The sequence below is a fragment of the Danio rerio genome, chromosome 12 (assembly GCF_049306965.1).
Source record: "Danio rerio strain Tuebingen ecotype United States chromosome 12, GRCz12tu, whole genome shotgun sequence".
Lineage (NCBI taxonomy): Eukaryota > Metazoa > Chordata > Actinopteri > Cypriniformes > Danionidae > Danio > Danio rerio.
Genome location: NC_133187.1, coordinates 49,995,619 through 50,015,000, shown reverse-complemented (window position 1 = coordinate 50,015,000; position 19,382 = coordinate 49,995,619). Strand labels below are relative to the sequence as shown.

The window sequence follows — 19,382 nt, the reverse complement described above, 5'->3', positions numbered from 1 at the left end:
TGCTCATCCGTTTGCACTGGCTGCCAGTTGCTGCTCGCATCAAATTCAAAGCTCTGATGTTTGCTTACAAAGCAACTTCTGGCCTTGCTCCTTCTTATCTGCACTCACTTCTGCAGATCTATGTGCCCTCCAGAAACTTGCGTTCATCTTCACATAAATGGTCATAGTAACTGGAACAGGGTGGTTCAGTTTTTAGTGTTTAAGTTCAGTTCAGTTTAGCTTAGTTCAGTGTGGTTTAAATCATTACTGAGAGTTCAAACACTGAAGAGCAAATTCATCGATGCACAGCTCTACCGATCCTGAACCATGCAAGCCAGTGGCGACAGAGGAGAGGGAAAAAAAACTTCACCTGATAGGAGTGAAGAAAAAAAACCTTGAGAGAACCAGACTCAGTTGGGCATAACCATTTTAATTTCTCCGCTGGCCAAAAGTCTTGTGCAGAACTGCAGTCTCAGCGGTGGAGGCTGGAAGATGGCCTCAGCGAAGACTCGTCTGTCCCTGGAGCGTCGCTGGAATCAGACTCATGCTCTCCACTCCCCATGACCATCAGCGCAGCAGCAGCTCAGGATACGGCCTGGTCCAGGATATGGACACCTTGGGAACATCTCGTCGCTGGTCTTGGATCCAATCAGTGACTCCGCATAATCTGAAGACCTCAGGATGAGTATCCCCAGGTGGAAATAGAGGATAAAGAGAATAATTAGCGTAGCTGCTGTTCATAGTGTATATAAGCAAGATGCAGAAGCCTGTGTGGAACCCGCTAAGTGATGCATTGAGTGTATGCTTTACTAAACAGACAGGTCTTTACTCTAGTGTTAAACTGAGAGAGTGTGTCTGAGCCTCGGATGTTCTCAGGAAGGCTATTCCGCAGTGTTAGTGTCACCAATATTTTATTTTAAGTAAATATAGAGAATCTACTGACAAGTTTCTTTTAGTTTAGCTGGAAATAAAAACAGTTTTTACATTTTAAAAATAATTTTTAAGGTCAATATTATTATCCCCCTTAAGAAATATTTTTTTCGATTGGCCAATTGTCCAATTACTTGCCTAATTAGAATACAGTAGTTAACCTAATTACCCTAGTGAAGCCTTTAAATGTTACTTTAAGCTGAATACTAGTATCTTGAAGAATATCTAATTAAATATTATGTGCTGTCATCATGACAAAGAGAAAAGAAATCAGTTATTAGAAATGAGCTAAGGGGTATATGCTGAAGCATGCTAATAGGACTTTTAATTTGCCAGTAACCTGGGTTAAGCGCTTCCGGCGAATTGAATGGCAATGCAAAATCCATTGCGTTTAAGGTCTGTTTTCTTTAAAAATCAGCAATCTCCACTGGCTGAGTGATATCCGATTTAAAGTGGGTCTCAGATTGTACAAGAAGCACTGCATTACATTACATTCCCCCCGCCATATCTTTATAATATGAGCATTTATTTTACCACCCTCTATTTAAATGAAGCTTCTGCGTTAGCCTGCCGCTTCTGACGGGCGCGTGCGAGTAAACAGCTTTTTGTCTCGTTTTACGCTTGAGCAACTAAATAAATGCTAAAGTTTATTTAACTGGATGTATTTTAATGACATTACAACATCGATGCTGTATAAGGAACCGTATAAAATGGATAAAAGTTCACAATAACAGTTCACCGGAAGTGTATCAGCATGGGAACAGCACTAGCTCAGCATATACCCTATTCACCTGTATAAATGTGATTGTTTTCTACTTTTACAGGAGGCAGGCAGATATCCAGCCTATAAAGAAATGGTGACGGAATTAAGCTGGATGAACAAATGTGAGTGTCAGTTCACAGCACTAGCTGTGTTTCCATCCAAAGATGCAAATTAGATTCATGCTTAAAACTGTATTATGGCATAAAACATTAATGAATAAAGCAGCGTTTTCAGCTAGTCAGGGAAAGAGTACAAAATCATCAGCTCCTGCTGTCAAACCCATGAGGATCTTTTCTTAATTTTTTTAGTTTTCTTAAACTGCAGCATGTTAAGCTCTCTCGGCCACCATAGCTAGTGATATAACACTGATCTTCAGTATCTTCTGACTCCTCCAGCGGGCAGTGGAACCGTGTATTCATCTCTACAGGACTCTGAGTCTTCCAGCTCGTCTCTGTCCTCCGGTACTCCTCTCGGATCTGTGAGCGGATTCTCTCAGGCTACACTTCCTGTTAGCTTGCCTTTAGGAGCCAAAATGTCTAACATTAGCAGCTCCACTGAGTCCCAGTTTCATCCTGACTCCACTGAAGATGATGGTCAGCCTGAGCGGCTGCGGACGGTGAGCCGAGGACCGACAGAAGTGCTGCAGGACTCTGCCATCCGGAGCCGAGCAGACGAGGACTGGAGCGGGAACAGAGAGAGCCGGAGGGAAGGCCGGAAAACATCTCTGCTCATCGCTCTCAGCCGACCGAGCCCACCCATACGCCGCACACGCAGTCATGTGACTATATCAGGTGTGGTATTGATAGTTTTCACTTTCAGAGCTAAAAATGACCAAATTCAGAAAGGTATAATAGATAATCTGATGCGTTTTTTGAGCTGAATCTTTACAGACACATTCTGGGGACACAAATTATATTAAATCTTGAAGGGGTACAATAGGTGCCCTTTAAAATGTTTTTAATAATCAATAGTGTCTCTCTGATTGTAATGAATTGTTCTCACAGAAGAGGAGAAGAAACAGAAGAGGAAGCAGACCGAAAGAGAAGGGGGCAGCAGTCCGCTTCAGCGATCCAAAACGTTCTTTGGTCTTTTCCACAAGCGAGATTCCTCCAGATCACGTTCCAGATCACCGCCATGCTCAGAGAGCAGTCTTGGTAATACAAAACAATGTTTTAAGATATTAACTCTTTCCCTGCCAGCATTTGTTTATAATTGACAGCCAACATCCGCGTTTTTTAATGATTTTGACCAAAAATTGATGACCATCAGACTATTTTCTACTGTAAATATATGATCATAATATATATCAAAATAAAAGTCACCTTTATTGTGAATTCTGCCACATGAACAGACATACAGAGATTTAAAATTACGTTACTCTCACACCCTGGGTGAATATGTCAGGATTCTGCCACTTGATTTATTCATTCATTCATTTTATTTTCGGCTTAGCTCCTTTATTATTCAGGGGTCACCACAGCGGAAAGAACCACCAACTTATCCAGCATCTGCTTTTACACAGCGGATGCCCTTGCAAATGCAACCCAACACCGGGAAACACCCATACACTCTTACATTCACACACATACACTATGGCCAATTTAGCTTATTCAATTCACCTATAGTGCATGCATTTGGACTGTGCGGGAAACCGAAGCACCCGGAGGAAACCCACGCCAACATGGGAAGAACATGCAAACTCCACACAGAAATGCCAACAGCCGGGCGTCGAACCAGCGACCTTCTTGCTGTGAGGCGATTGTGCTACCCACTGCACCACGGTGCTGCCCTCTGCCACTTCAGTCTTGTTAATTCTTGTTTTGGTGGCAGAGTCCAGACATTAGTCCTGTCTTGTCTTGTATGTTGTGCTCGACTCAGGTGTTCTTGGGTCGAGCACTCATAACTCCTGTCATTGTCTGTCTTTGTTTTTGTATGAGTGTGATCTTGCCTGTGCTCAGACCGCACACTCTCCCACTTGATGGAGATGCGTGAAGTCCGGGTAGGGTCTGGATGTGCGCTTTCGTCTTTGTGTTTGGTGTTTAGCTTGCAGCCTTGCTGCTGTTTAATTCTCAATGCTGCAGTCTAGTTGGGATCGGAACGTGCATGTTGCATGTGTGATTGCACGGTAAATGTTTTATTTCAGGAGTTCACACTTAGCTGATGATTGATTATAAAGCTTGTTTGGCATGTGCCGGGAGAGAGCCCTGAGCTCATAAGATCATCGAGCCCGGGGCTCCCTCCAAGGCGAGAGGGGAGTTTGAGCTCAGGTAAATGTTCTCGAGATAGTAGCTAATGAACAGATAGGGATTGCTCTTAAGAGATAACTACTTACTAGGAGCATGTCTATGGTGCCAATTTGGACTTAAGTTGCATGTTTTTGGACAATGGGAGGAAACCGGGAAACCTGGGGGAAACCCACGTGAGTACGGGGAAAACGTGTAAACTCCGCACAGAAACGTTGGCTGGCTTGGTAGGGACTAGAACCAGTGATGTTCTTGCTGTGAGGCAACAGTGCTAACCACGGGGCCACTGTGCCACCCATCTAGGAAAGGAGGAGGAGCAGGGGTGGGATGGGGCATTCTTGAAAATGAAGATGGCTGCTATATGGAGCTGAGGGTATTTATAGTGGCTTAGGAATCATTTGATTGGTGAATCATAAATTGAATACTGCAGGACCGGCTGCAAGCAATCATAAACACGTGATCCTCTCGAAATTAGTTTATTAATAAACTTCAAGTATCGTGTACTCTTGCGTTCTGTCTGTGTTGCCGTTGTTTGTTGCACATGGCCTGTGTTTACACTTGGCCACATGCTGTTGTGTTTCATGTGAACATGCGGTTAATGGGTTCTCTCACTGGCTGCGTGTTCTACTCCTGTTTTATGTGAGCACACGGCTTGTGTTTTCTTTTCTAGCATGTGCTCTTCTGTCTATTGTCTAGTTCAGGGCTATTCAATTAGTTTGTCAGGGGGGCTAGTTCATAAAAAGCATCCCAAATGAGGGGCCGGAGAGATGTGACTTGCAAAATAAGTGATAACACAACAGCAATATACTGTAAGAGCTCATATGTTGTATTTTTGCTCCCTAAGACACCCACATTGGCTTTTTCAACATTAAAATGTTATTATGTTGTATTTTGAAACTACATAACATCAGTGCATTGTAAAATGTGGCTTTTTTTTTAACAAACATTCAAATGTTGTATTTCAAAGCACAACAAAAGCAGTGCATTGCTTGAGTAGGCTTCTTCTACATTCAGACACATTCATATGTTGTTTTAAACTGCGTAACAATTAGGGATTCAACGATTACAGATGTTGGTTGTACGATAATATTTTGTGAAGAATAATCAAGGTTTCACGGTTATCACGATTATTATGCATTTATTAAATTTAAAACAATACTAGTTTAGAAAATCACAAGAAAACTGCTTATATTTTAAAGTGTTGTTTATTGCTGCTAAGTAACCAAATCAAGCACAAAATATTAATAAAAACAAAAACAATAGTCCATTTCTCTCTTTGGACTTAAAAATAAATGAAAAAGTTTTTGATTTAAACACGAGTGATAATTTTACAATGAAAATAAATGACAGAACAATGAATAAATAAATAAGAAAGAATAAAAAATAGTATTTGTCTAATGTTAATTTAAGCTATATATAGTAGCTAAGAATTTAAATTAACTGTTATTATTATTTGCATTCATACATACATAATCATAATAATTTGTAATAATTCGTCTAACATATCTTTTGTTTACATTCAACTGAAAGCCACACACAACCCTCACCACTACAGCGTGAGATCATTTCTACTGTGTGCGCACGTCTCCATAGGAAATAATGAACTTGCATTTGCAAAAGACGCAATATGTGAATGGCCTGCTGCTATAGTTAATCCAATGTGTCTGCGTATTAGCCTCAGTATAAGCTCGAACCTTTAAACTAGCACACAGCTGGCTTTGTTTAGTTGCAGGAGTTTTGTTCCGTGCAACAGAAACGTGGCGTTGAAATGCCTTTACGATTAATCAACCATAATAAATTAAATCGCGGTTAATAGTGAAATCGGCTAATCGTTGCACCCCTATTAACGTAATCAGTGCATTGTACAAAAGGCTTTTTCTGCAAACATATCCAAATGTTTACTGCTGCCCGTCCCACTCAATTAATGTTAGGTGACTCACGCTCTGCGCAGCCTTCAACTGCAGCTCGTGCTGTATTAAACAGACGCACTCCCATTCATAACTATAGCGGCCATTTTTTGACTGAACTAAATTTATTTTTAATGTCTTGGTCACACTGTTTGGAGGGCCGGAACAAGTTGTGGGCTGCCAAATGAAAAGCCCTGGTCTAGTGCCACCCTCCTTGTTATCCAATTATCTGTTCACCTCTTTGTTTCTTAATTCATGCTCCTTTATAGCTCCCTCTTGTCTGCCATCCTGTGCCAGTTTGTCTACGTATGTTGCTCTTCCTGTTTCTGCCGTCCTGATACTCCCTGCTAGTCCAGCCAAGTTTGTTTGTGTTTAATGTTTTCCTCTCTTGGGATTGTTTTTGTTTCCTTTAATTGTTTTATTTTATAATTAATAAAAAACCCATATTATTTAGTGTGATTGAGTCCTCGCTCCTTTACCATTCCACCAATCGTGACAGTAAACAGATAACACAAAAACTCTAAAAGAGAAGTATAAAATATCTTAATAATTTCAGTAAATAAAGAACCAAGCCTTTGTCTTTAAACTAAAATACATTTTATTCTATCTTCATGTTTTCATGGATTATTACCACTTAAATGTAGATACATTTAAAGTTTTTTTTACATTTTTGGACAAGAAAAAGAGGTAAAAGCTGATCTCTGTTTCCATCTGTATCCCAATTGTTTACCTTATTGATTTTTTTGTATGTTCCAATAGAAAATAAGAGTAAAAAACATATAAATGGTTTTGTTTTCCAGCCGGCAGGTGTAATGGTGATGTTTCTGAGCAGGATAGTCTGGTTCCTCTACGAGAAATGGCCGTCAGATTGCTGGAGGATGAAGATGTGTCTGTGCTCATGGGAATCTGTAGGAGGGTAAGAGAGATGACGGTGATCATATAATTTTCCAAAGCGACTGAAGACTGATGTGCTCTTCTGACAGTATTTATCAGAGCGAGGCCTGCAGACGCTTGTTCATCCGCTGCTGTCCATCCTAAACACACCAGAGAAGCTTCTGCTGCTTCGAGAAATCAGGTGAGACGATAAGAGGAATCATCAGTCGGCCATATTGGAGAGCAGAATGTAAACAAAGCCACTTAACTGAATCAAACTTGGATATTTTTGCTGAATAATGTTGGTGAAAATGATCAATTATTGTCATGTTTTGGGCTGTCATACTGGAGTAAATATTTTAAACCCAGCTAGCAAAATTCATGTGGCTCAAGTCCGGCCCACACCAGACACTTACATCCGACCCACATACCGCATGGAATGATGGCTCTAGGGCGGTCCACTCCTGTTTGCCAGATCTGGGCCACAATTAAGCCATAGCAATATCCCACATCAGCCAGAATTCAACTAAATGAACCAGAACTGACCCTATTCTGGACCACAGTTTGCTTTTATTCTGGCCCAGATCCGGCCCACACCAGACGCTTACATCTGGACCACAGACTAAATGGAATGATGGCTCTAGGGCGGTCTGCTCCTGTTTGTCAGATCTGGGCCACAAAACAGCCAAAGCAATACCACATATCAGCCAGAATTCAACTAAATGAACCAGAACTGACCCTATTCTGGGCCACAGTTTGCTTTTATTCTGGCCCAGATCCGGCCCACACCAGACACTTACATCTGGACCACATACTGAATGGAATGATGGCTTTAGGGCAGTCTGCTCCTGTTTGTCAGATCTGGGCCACAAAACAGCCAAAGCAATACCACATATCAGCCAGAATTCAACCAAATGAACCAGAACTGACCCTATTCTGGGCCACAGTTTGCTTTTATTCTGGCCCAAATCTGGCCTATTACTTCTAATAATAGATTAAACATTGGAAAACATCAGTGAATTATAATATTTCATCACAGGTTGTGCCTCACTTCATTTCGTTTGCTGTAATTAAAACATTTCAAGCAAAGTTCTGAAAAGTAACAGCAGCCCAAGAGAAAATTTATATTAAGAGGTTCAGCAAACACTCCATGATGGTGACTTTAGTGGTCCACATATGTTTTAAGATAACTGAGCCACATTTTCCATATCTTCTCTGGGCCACTGTAGGCTAACGGCCACATTAGCCAGAGCTAACTGTGCTAAATATTTGCCAAAAGGGGCCCACATTTGTTTTAGGATAACTGGGCCACATTTTCCATATCTTCTCTGGGCCACTATAGGCTAACGGCTGCATTAGCCAGAGTTTACTGTGCCGAAAATTTGCCAAAAGGGGCCCACATTTGTTTTAAGATAACTGGGCCACATTTTCCATATCATCTCTGGGCCACTATAGGCTCACAGCGACATTAGCCAGAGCTAACTGTGCCAAATATTTGCCAAAAGTGGCCCATATATGTTCTAAGATAACTGGGCCACATTTGCCATATTTTCTCTGGGCCACATTAGTCTCACAGCCACAATAGCCAGAGCTTACTGTGCCAAATATTTGCCAAAAGTGGCCCACGTTTGTCTTAAGATAACTGGGCCACATTTACACCTACACGTGTGCGCCCCTTTAGGTTTAGACCCAGATTTTTCTTAAATGACTATGCCACTATGTGGCCCACATTTGTCCTCTGTCATTTGGGCCAAATTGATCATTTTCCACATGGGCCACATTAGACTCACAATCAGATTACATTTTGCCAAATTGATTACAAGTGCCAAATCTTTGCCTTAAGTGGCCCATATATGAATTTGCATCTTTGGCCCCCCTTTGCCACTATACAGGTGGGCCACTTCAGGCTCATATTCATTTTGTCTGGGCCGAAGAAATACCACCAGTGCCGCATAACTGCCTAAAGTGGCCCACATTCGTATGCTATCTGGGAAGTACTATAGACTGACTGACACAAATGATAGCAAATCAAGCCGAAGAGAGGAAAACCGAGAAACAAAAAGGTGTTTGTGGCCAAACTGAAGCAGTGTGAGCAAGAATCTGGACAACATTCATGTTTGTTCTTATCACTTCTGCACAAATAGCTAAAATATTAGTCTAATATCTTCATTAATACTGCTCATATCTGTGTTTTACCACCTATTCAATTCAGTTTGACAAAATATTGCACTCTTCCCTGCTTACTAAGTGCTTTTTTTATATGATTTAGCAGCATCCACATGTTTTGTTATGATTGAGACTCTGTTATCTCCAAAAAAAGAATGTTTTTATTTATCTAGAAAATGTTTCTCTCTGTTTCTCTCAGGACGCTCGTCTTCACTAGTGATCTTCCGCTCTTCAATAGCATGGTGTCTCCATTTGAAGAGGAAGCATATGATATCCTGAAGAGTCGCTCACGTAAATTGATCATAATGATTAAATCTGAATGTTGAAGGTTCACAAGGGTGCTGAATTTTTTTTTAAATGCTTCAATTTATATTACTATAGGGGAATTGATTAACTAAATTGGCCATAGTGTGATTGTGTGTGTGAATGTGAGAGTGAATGAGTGTTTTCCAGTGATGGGTTGCAGCTGGAAGGGCATCCGCTGTGTAAAATATATGCTGGATAAGTTGGCGGTTCATTCCCCTGGGGCAACTCCGGATTAATAAAGGGACTAAGCCAAAGGAAAATGAATGAATGAATAATGCGATGAAGCATGTACTGTATATGAATGTTTAATATGTTTTTACCACACTTGTAAATGCAGGAAAACATCTGAAAATGCACCTAAAAGTGCTTGAAAAATGCTTAAATTTGACTTTGTAAAAGGTGTAAGAACCCAGTGTCAGTGGTTTATGGATGTTGATTAGTGTTGTGTGTTTAATGCAGGCAGGAGTTCTCCTCTGCGCTCTCCGCAGACGGGACTCGCTCCTCGACGGCACCTCATCACACCTGTACCAGGTGAGCAGTACATCAAGATGATCTGATCTTTGGCAGGTCTTAAAATTTGGGAGATATAATCTCAGATGAACAACCACATATACAGAATGGCTCTATGCTGAATGATCTAAGTGGATGGTCTAAAGTGCATTGCACAGGTGCACTCAGATCCACTTGTGCTATTTTAAGTATGGGAAAAATAGTCTGTGCACCAGGCGCATGGTCTAAAAGGGCTGTCCTTACTCTCTTAATGGGTGTGTGATGGGTGTAATGTGCATTAAACCAATCAGAGTCTCATCTCACATTTCTTTTAAAGTGAGTTGCGGTCACAATATTTACACAATAGACGTTGTACCTGGAAAAAATATGGTGTTTAACCTTGTCCTTAAGGTTAAAAACCATCAACAGCAGTGTTTCTCAACCACATCCCTGGAGGACCACCAACACTGCATGTCTCCTTTGTCTGTCACACCTATTATTGGTCTGTCAATCTGTGCTAATAAGCTGATGATCTGAATCAGGTGTGTTTGGTTAAGGAGACATGAAAAATGTGCAGAGCTGGTGGTCCTCCAAAAGAACGTGGTTGAGAAACACTGATCTACAGAATGAGCTGGATTTGATGAGGTAGGTCATTAGCCCAACGCTCAACCTCCAACCTGGAAGACCAGGACATACACTACGGCCAATTTAGCTTACCCAATTCACCTATATCGCATGTGTTTGGACTGAGGGGGAAACCGGAGCCAACACGGGGAGAACATGCAAACTCCACACAGAAATGAAAACTGACCCAGCCGGGACATGTCGTCTAATTCAGTTGCCTTAAATTAGCAATGCAAGTAAAACGCCTTTGCTATTTAAACAACGTAGTGAGTGTAAAGCGTGTGTTTTCTGCTTCAGATCTGCAGGGTGGATTCGAGCTGCAGGCCGCAGACGATATAAAGAGGCAGAATCAGCTTCTGGAGAGTCTGGAGCTCCTGCGTTTATCCTGCTGTCCTGCAGATCAACCCAGATCCTTCAGTCCCCTGCTGGACGTCCCGCTGGACACTTTCGGTCCTTCAGACTCTGTGAATTCCTCCAGGACGAAGGCGCTGCTGCCAAACTGGCTGCTGACGGAGAACAGACGCTCAGAGAGGTAAAGTCTAGAAGGGATACAGCTCTGGAAACTCGCATTAATATAGCATAATCTTTGTGTACAACAATAATTTATATTTTTACATATCTTCCTATTATTACCGGGAGGGTTGGGGTGGGGGTAGACATTAATAAAATACAATTAAATGGGTAATTAAATAAATAATATGATTAATAATTTGTATAATTACTGTTTTGGCTTTACTGTGAGGGTTGGGGTAGGGGTAGACATTAATAAAATACAATTTAATGTGTAATTTAATAAATAATATGAATAATACTCTGTATAATTACTGTTTTGACATTACTGCGAGGGTTAGGTAGGAGTTGACATTAATAAAATACAATTAAATGTTTAATTTATTAAATAATATGATTAATACTCTGTATAACTACTGTTTTGACATTACTGTAAAGGATGTGTAGGGGTAGACTTTAAACATATAGGTTTATTAAAATAATATTTAAAAAATAATAAGAACTATTTATTAAATAATTAAAATAATAACATGTCTTTATTGAATTTTTTTCAAGATTTTACAATAATTCAAACCCCAATACCCAAAACTTACCCTAGATAGGCTTTGGGGGGGGGGGGGGGGGGGGGGAATTTAGATTAAAATAATTTTACAGTAAATTAATAAAAATAAATAATAATAATAATAAATAATAATAATAATAAATAAAAATTATTCTAATCAAGCACCAATTAACATTCCACAATTTCAGACTTCCAGAGCTTCTTCAATATCTCTGTTTTTTAGTTAATTTAAAAAAACACCTCCCAGATATCACAAAACTCCTTATTAATTTTAATTTATAAACTCCTTGAAATTTTTTTCCTTATTATATATGTAAGCTTTTCAAGAGTCAGGCATGTTATAATGCTTCTCAACCAAAGTCCAATAGAGGGGTGATTACCATTTTTCCAACATAAAGCAATACAGCGCCTTGCTTGTATTAAACATAAGTCAATCAATTTTCTTTCTTTAGTAGACAAAGTACAACTGTCTTCATACATATTCAATATACATAATGCAGGGCATAAAGGAATTGGAGTGGAAATAAATTGTGAAATATATAGAGTCACCTCCACCCAAAATTTTTGTACCTCCTCACACTCCCACACACAATGAAAAAATGTACCTTGTATCTTCTTGGATTTAAAACACAGATCAGGGATATTAGGGTTGAATTTATTTAATCTTACAGGAGTAATATAAGTTCTCATTATCCAGTTATGTTGTAGCAATCTCAAACGGGAGTTTAGTGGGGGTTTTTGTGTGCATTTGTAACCCCGCCGGTCCTACACCACCCAATGCGCTCCGAACTGGTATCGAACTGGCGACCTTCCGCATAGGACTCAGTTGCTCTAACAAAGAGGCTAAAGACCATGACCTCTAGCGGCTGTCGCTAGAGCACCTTTAGAGGTCAGAGGAGTGAGGTGTACCTGCACAGCACACACTAGCTGGCCTCCGTTACACATTCAAACAAATTATATTCCAGTCCTCCAGATCCATGCTAGTCTTTGAGTTTTCTTTATGATTTTCTCTTAATATGTTATATAATTGTGTAATCCGGCCTTTTATGGAACAATCTTGTTCTGTAAGAGTTTCCAATAACTGTGGAACTGTGGAACTGGGGGGGGGGGCAGTGTTGAATTTTTCAAATGTGTAAAAATAAAACTTCTCAATTGTAAATATTTAGGGGTAGACATTAGTACAATACAATTTAATGGGTAAATAAATAAATAATATGAATAATTCTCATTATTTTCCCTCTACAGCTGTATCCCTTCTAGCGCTGTCCGGTCAGAGAGTCCTGAAGACGACGTGCTGTTCACTGTAGTGGACGCTCCTCGACACAAGAGGCCGCTGCTGGCTCAGGTCTTCGGCTCTCTGAAGAAATCCCACAGTTCCACAGTGTCGCCCGCTGAGCAGATGTGTGGGAAAAAAACAGCTCCAGACGTCCACATCCAGCCCGAGTTCGAGCTCACGACTGTCCATATCAGCAAAACCAAGCAGTCTCTGGGTATTCACGCTTCTTTTTTTAATTAGGGCTGCATTATGCTGGACAAATATGTGATATTTTATTAAGATACACTGTATAACATATCCCTTGAGGAATTCTATATTATTAGCTATTTTTTTATGTAATGATCACAGTAAAATAAACAGGTAATAAACTTTAAACTCTTATGCATACAACAGAACAAGCAACAAAACATATCTTTAATTATTTACTTTAGTTTTTTACTTCTATGCATGTAAGACTTAATATATATTACTAGTGTGTGTGTGTGTGTGTGTGTGTGTGTGTGTGTATACACAGTTGAAGTCAGAATTATTTGCCTTCTGAATTTTTTTTCTTTTTAAAATATTTTACAGTATGTCTGATTATATATATATATTTTTCTGGAGAAAGTCTAATTTGTCTTATTTGAAAGTCTAATTTGTTTTATTTACAATTTTTTTAATAACCATTTTAAGGTCAATATTATTAGCCCCTTTAAGCTATATATTTTTTCGTTAGTCTACAGAACTATGGAAGGTAAATCCTGCCAATTTTAAATAAATCAAATAAACATAGGAAATGAAAATGAAAATCAGATTAACAGTTTCATTTTAAAACATTAATCGCAAAATATCTGCCAAAATTCACATTGTCCCTGTCAAATTGATAATTAAAATGAAGTTGCCAATTTAACAATTCATTTTCACTGCATTTCCACGTCCTGCCTGCGGGACGGATGTTTGACGTTTGGTTCTCCTGTGTCCCGTGTTCCTCTTGCTGTACCAATGCAGCAGCTGCTTCACGTAAAAGCTGACTAACAGTTTATGCCATTTTACTTCTGTTATACTGTATATACACTAGTAACTCACGCTGTCCATCCATCAAAACCGTGCTTCTGCACTCGGGCTCTGTGTGTGAAAGCACTCGACGTCACTTGAATACGCCCCTCCCACTGATTAGCATAGGCTTTGCATAAAGGTTGAGGTTGAAAATGAAATCGAAAATGAAAACTGAAATGAGAAAGTGTCAATAAAAGGAAAGCTTAAATTTACGTTTTAATTTGAATTATGTCACTATTAGAGCGAGAACATTAATAACACGCTTTGTAAAAATTGTGTTTGCATTTTATTTTTCAGTTTGACTTTTTATTTTAATATTGGCAGTCTTGACGTGCAAATGCAGTGGAAATGAAATGTTAAATCGGCAACTTCATTTTAATGATCAATTTGACAGGGACGATGTGTTGTCAAAGTGAAAATGAAAATTAAATAATTTCATTTCCTTTTTAATTTTGGCAGATATTTTGCGATTAATGTTTTAAAATGAAATTGTTAATCTGATTTTCATTTTCATTTCCAATGTTTATTTGATTTATTTAAAATTGGCAGGATTTACCTTCCATACAGAACAAACCATCGTTATACAATAACTTGCCTAATTACCCTAACCTGCCTAGTTACCCTAATTAACCTAGTTACGCCTTTAAATGCATCATAATTTTTTTCTGTTTTCCATAACGATTATTTTAACCATAGTTTTAGTCTGAGCATGCTGTTTTTATATTATCTCAACACTCAGTCCTAAAGATCTGTTGCTTCTTCTGTTTTCTGTGTGTCAGGGATCAGTATATCTGGAGGATCAGAGTCTCGTGTTCAGCCCATGGTGAAGATCGAGAGGATTTTTCCAGGAGGAGCCGCGTCTACGAGTGATGATCTGCAGGTGAATAAAAAAACCTGTGGATGATTGAACACATTTCCCAGTGCTGGGTTGCAGCTGGAAGGGCATCCGCTGTGTAAAACATATGCTGGAATAGTTGGCGGTTCATTCCGCTGTGGCGACCCCTGATGAATAAAGGGACTAAGCTGAAGGAAAATGAATGAATGAACACACACAGTGTCTGAGCTCATGATGTTTCTGTGTGTTTCTCAGGCTGGTTTTGAGCTGGTGTCAGTGGACGGCGTGTCTCTGCAGGACGTCACCCATCAGGACGCAGTGGACATCATACGACAGGCCTTCAGTAATAAGAGCATTAACCCCATGCAGCTTGTGGTCAAAGTTCCCAGAGATCCCAGAGTCTCGTGACGCAGGATTCATGCCTTACCGTATGTATTCATCACACACAATCATCATTATAGTGACTAAAGTGTTTAACCCCCTGGAGTTGAAGACCGCGTATACGCCTTTTCATCTGTAGTGTCGTCAAACTGCTGAAATGAACTCAAACTACACTTTCAGTTTTGATCGTACAGATAAGATCAATATGTCAATCCAATCTGCTGTGTCTACTTTTTGTTGTGTATACTCACAACAACAACAAACGTGTGTGTGCTTTTACAAAATAAGGAAAACATTTACATTTAGTCATTTAGCAGACGATTTTATCCAAAGCGACTTACAAATGAGGACAAGGAAGCAATTTACACAACTATAAGAGCAACAATGAATAAGTGCTGTAGGCAAGTTTCAGGTGTGTAAAGAAAGTGTAAGAAGCAAAACATTAGTAATTAATTTTTGTAATACAGTTGGCGGTAGAACCAGAGAGGCAATTGCAGATTAGGAAGTGTAGTGGAGATTAAATAGTTGAGTTTTTAGTGGTTTCTTGAAGACAGCGAGTGACTCTGCTGTTCTGATGCAGTTAGGGAGTTCATTCCACCAACTGGGCAGATTGAGCGTGAGAGTTCGGGAAAGTGATTTCTTCCCTCTTTGGGATGGAACCACGAGGCGACGTTCATTCACAGAACGCAAGTTTCTGGAGGGCACATACATCTGCAGAAGCGAGAGCAGATAAGGAGCAAAGCCAGAAGTCACTTTGTAAGCAAACATCAGAGCTTTGAATTTGATGCAAGCAGCAACTGGCAGCCAGTGCAAACGGATGAGCAGCGGAGTGACATGTGCTCGTTTAGGTTCATTGAAGACCATTCGTGCTGCTGCGTTCTGGAGCTGCTGAAGAGGCTTGATAGAGTTAGCTGGAAGCCCGGCTAGTAGAGAGTTGCAATAGTCCAGTCTGGAGAGAACAAGAGCTTGAACAAGGAGTCGAGCTGCATGTTCAGATAAGAAGGGTCGGATCTTTCTGATGTTATAGAGTGTGAATCTGCACAATCGAGCAGTTCTAGAAATGTGGTCAGAGAAGTTCAGTTGGTCATCAATCGTTACTCCAAGGCTTTTCACCGTTTTGGATGCAGTAATGGTTGCCCCATCCATCTGGATTGAAAAGTTGTGATGTAAAGTCGGGTTGGCAGAAACTTTAAGCATTTCTGTTTTTGTGAGGTTCAGCTGAAGATGATGATCTCTCATCCAGTGTGAAATGTCTGACAGGCAGGCTGAGCTGTATTTATCCATCCTTAAAATTGCAAAACTGCATTCGGACATGCCTCTTTAATGCTTCTGCGCCATGCACTTTAGACTTTCCTTAGATCATTAAAACAGAGCCCAATATCTTCATAGTAATAATTAATTTAGCTTAATTTAGCAAGTTCCATGCAACTCAGTCAGGGCTAAATTCAGCCAGGATAGATTGAAAATCCCAGCTTAATCCCTTATCTTGCTTGTGTGCACTGCCCCTCTGGAATCATGTCAGAAAAGATAAACCAGACTGCCTCAGAAATCACAGCTGCCAACAAAATGCACATTCAATATTACGTGATGCAGTGCCAATATAATAAACACCAAATAAAGATGTGTGAAGTGCAGTTTTGTGGTTGCAAAGAGCACTATAACACAACATCTTTTAACTTTTAATTGTTTGTTAAATTCAAAATAAACACTTTTAACTTATTATGAATATCATTAATTCATTTTTCTTTAGCTTAATCTCCTTATTCATCAGGGGTCGCCACAGCGGAATAAACCGCCAACTTATCCAGCATATGTTTTACACAGTGGATGCCCATCCAGCTGCAACCTAGTACTGGGAAACACCCATACACACTCATACACTACGTCCAATGTAATTGATCAATTCCCCAATAGCGCATGTGTTTGGACTGTGGGGGAAACCGGAGCACCCGGAGGAAACCCACACCAACACAGGGAGAACATGCAAACTCCACACAGAAACGCCAACTGACCCAGCCGGGACTCAAACCAGCAACCTTCTTGCTGTGAGGCGATCATGCTAACCACTGAGTTAGCTCCTTATAAATATCAGTATTTTTAAAGCGAAGTGTTGCCAGCATTGAATAAAACACAGGAAACGTGATCCATTGTAGGAGTTTATTACAAACAGCTTTTAGGACCATTTAAATATACAGCACGAAAAATATACAGTGTGTTGGCTTCATACAAATACTGTTAACATGTTAATTAATAAAAAAAGATGACAACACCGCCACAATCACCGACAAGATACAGAGCAGATACACAGCAGCGATGCTTTGGTCTATTCACAGTGGCTTCTATATGGTGCACGACTATATATTACTCAGTATTATGAAAGTCTAATGCTTGGATTTGGTACAGATATATAACAGTCAGTAGCTTTCATGATTGGTATTTCCTCATTTTACTGTTAAAATTGTCCAAATTTAGTTAATTGGCTGCTTACACAACACAACATATTAGTAATAATGTACTAATAATAACTTATATTGTTTGTTGTGTTTTACACCTGTAAATAATAATAATAATAAACTAGTAATAGCTGAAGTGGTGTTCTCAGAAATGCCGGGTTGTTATTAACTGCAACATTAATGTAAAAATAAACTGCAGATGAGCAAACAATTGAGTTTTTTATGATGAACCCATGTACATGAAATGATCTGAGCTCCACACTTTGTACTTATGAAATCAACACAAACAGTTTTTGCTAATTAAACACTGTTGGGATTATTCAGACGTGATGTAATTGCAGTTAAATAAGGCGGTTTTATAATGTCACTCCTAATGCTGATGTTGTGAATTTTTTGGGGATTTTCTAATAATAATAAAAAAATTATAAACACTGGATGGAAATAACAAGGTCCTTAAAACCTTAAAATCTGCATATAAACATTTCACTTGTGATGGATAATTCATATTTGTGACCCTGGACCACAAAAACCAGCACTAATAGCCAAAAATATATAGCATGGGCCAAAATTATTGATTTTTATATTATGTCAAAAGTCATTAGAATATTAAGATCCTATTGCATGAAGATATTTTGTAAATATCCTACCATAAATATATTAAAACCTTTTTAATTATTAATATGCATTACATATTTTGCACATTTACACAACTTTAAAGGGCACCTATGGTGGAAAATCTACTTTTCAAGATGTTTGGACAGACGTGTGTGTAATTATAGTGTATAGATCGTCATATTGGAGTGATATAAACACACACACTCCTTTTTTTTATTTTTTTATTTAAAGAGCCCATATTATGGGTTTTTGAAAATGCCCCTCCATGTAGTGTGTAACACAGCTCTAAGTGAAGTGAAGTATCCAGCTAAGGCTTAAATCTGTAAGAATACAGTGTTTAAAACTGTTGATTCATCTATAAAAGAGTCGATTCATAGTGCTTCAAACGAGTCGCCTTGATACCGACTCATTAGGTGTTTCGCCATGACGTACGAACGAAACAAAGTTTTTCACGTGCACGCGCAAACCCGGGAGATTTCAAACCTGAGGCCCCGCCCTCTGACGCAGACACACACACACACACACAAACACACACACACAAACACACACCCACAAACATGCCGGTCGATTGAAGTCACACTGCAGATGGATATTATCGAGTATCTACCCAAAGATGAAACCTCAGCATTATAACCAAGCAGTTGGAAACTACTGGAAACTTCTGGAAGCTACATGCTACAAAGAATACTTCATCTGCGTTTGTTAAAGGAAGGATCAGTAACTTACTGATGGACATCAGGATGGGTTTCTTCCATTTCTCAAGTGTAAGTACGTGCGGTTAAAGTTGTTGCCTCGTTGACTCTGGCTTGCAAATGTATTTAGTTGTGTTTTGTTACTTGTAACCGAGTGTACTGTATCAGGTTAACTGGCTATATTCTCTTATCGCGTGCAAAGTCACGTTAAAAACGCGACGCGTGCTGCTTTGTTTATGGAGCTCCGTGGTAACGTTAGAGGTGTGCATACCCGCGGCTGTCCCCGCGCCAGATTTCTGCGGCGCGGGAATAAATTTCCGAATAAATCGCCGGAGCGGTCAGTAACGGGTTTGATTTGGGACGGAAGCGGGCTGCCTGAGAAAGAGAAAGATGTGTCTGCTTGGTGCTTGTGTGTTAGTGCGCACGCGCGCGTATGAGAGAGAGAGAGAGAGAGAGAGAGAGAGAGAGAGAGAGAGAGAGAGAGAGAGAGAGAGAGAGAGAGAGAGAGAGAGAGAGAGAGAGAGCGAGAGAGAGAGAGAGAGAGAGAGAGAGAGAGAGAGAGAGAGAGAGAGAGAGAGAGAGAGCGAGCGAGCGAGAGCTTTATGCTTGGTGCTGTGTGTGTGTTTATACAGATTTTCGGTTTTGTTCTCCCCCGCTCTTTAGCGGGATCGGGCGCGGCGGGCAGAATACGGGGCGTGTTCTAAGGCTAAAACCTGGCGGGTGCGGGCGGAAGCGGGAGCGTT

At 39.9% G+C, this 19,382-nt stretch overlaps 1 protein-coding gene across 8 annotated transcripts in view; it reads left to right on the top strand.

The window, feature by feature from the left end:
- pdzd7b (PDZ domain containing 7b) overlaps window positions 1-19,382 on the top strand; it is a 50,809-nt gene that overhangs the window by 10,658 nt on the left and 20,769 nt on the right. For 4 of the 8 annotated variants that reach the window (XM_009300706.5, XM_068224838.2, XM_073918954.1 and 1 more), the window contains exons 7-17: window positions 1,734-1,794; window positions 2,068-2,463; window positions 2,677-2,826; window positions 6,623-6,738; window positions 6,806-6,897; window positions 9,061-9,152; window positions 9,627-9,698; window positions 10,578-10,812; window positions 12,598-12,842; window positions 14,443-14,543; window positions 14,754-14,926. In XM_009300706.5, the coding sequence (XP_009298981.2) occupies window positions 1,734-1,794; window positions 2,068-2,463; window positions 2,677-2,826; window positions 6,623-6,738; window positions 6,806-6,897; window positions 9,061-9,152; window positions 9,627-9,698; window positions 10,578-10,812; window positions 12,598-12,842; window positions 14,443-14,543; window positions 14,754-14,906 (1,713 nt within the window). In that variant the 3' untranslated portion in view covers window positions 14,907-14,926. Of the gene's footprint in view, window positions 1-1,733; window positions 1,795-2,067; window positions 2,464-2,676; window positions 2,827-3,656; window positions 3,798-6,622; window positions 6,739-6,805; window positions 6,898-9,060; window positions 9,153-9,626; window positions 9,699-10,577; window positions 10,813-12,597; window positions 12,843-14,442; window positions 14,544-14,753; window positions 14,927-19,382 lie in introns of those variants that run through there. The other 4 variants (XM_073918957.1, XM_073918958.1, XM_073918955.1 and 1 more) reach the window with 2 other exon arrangements.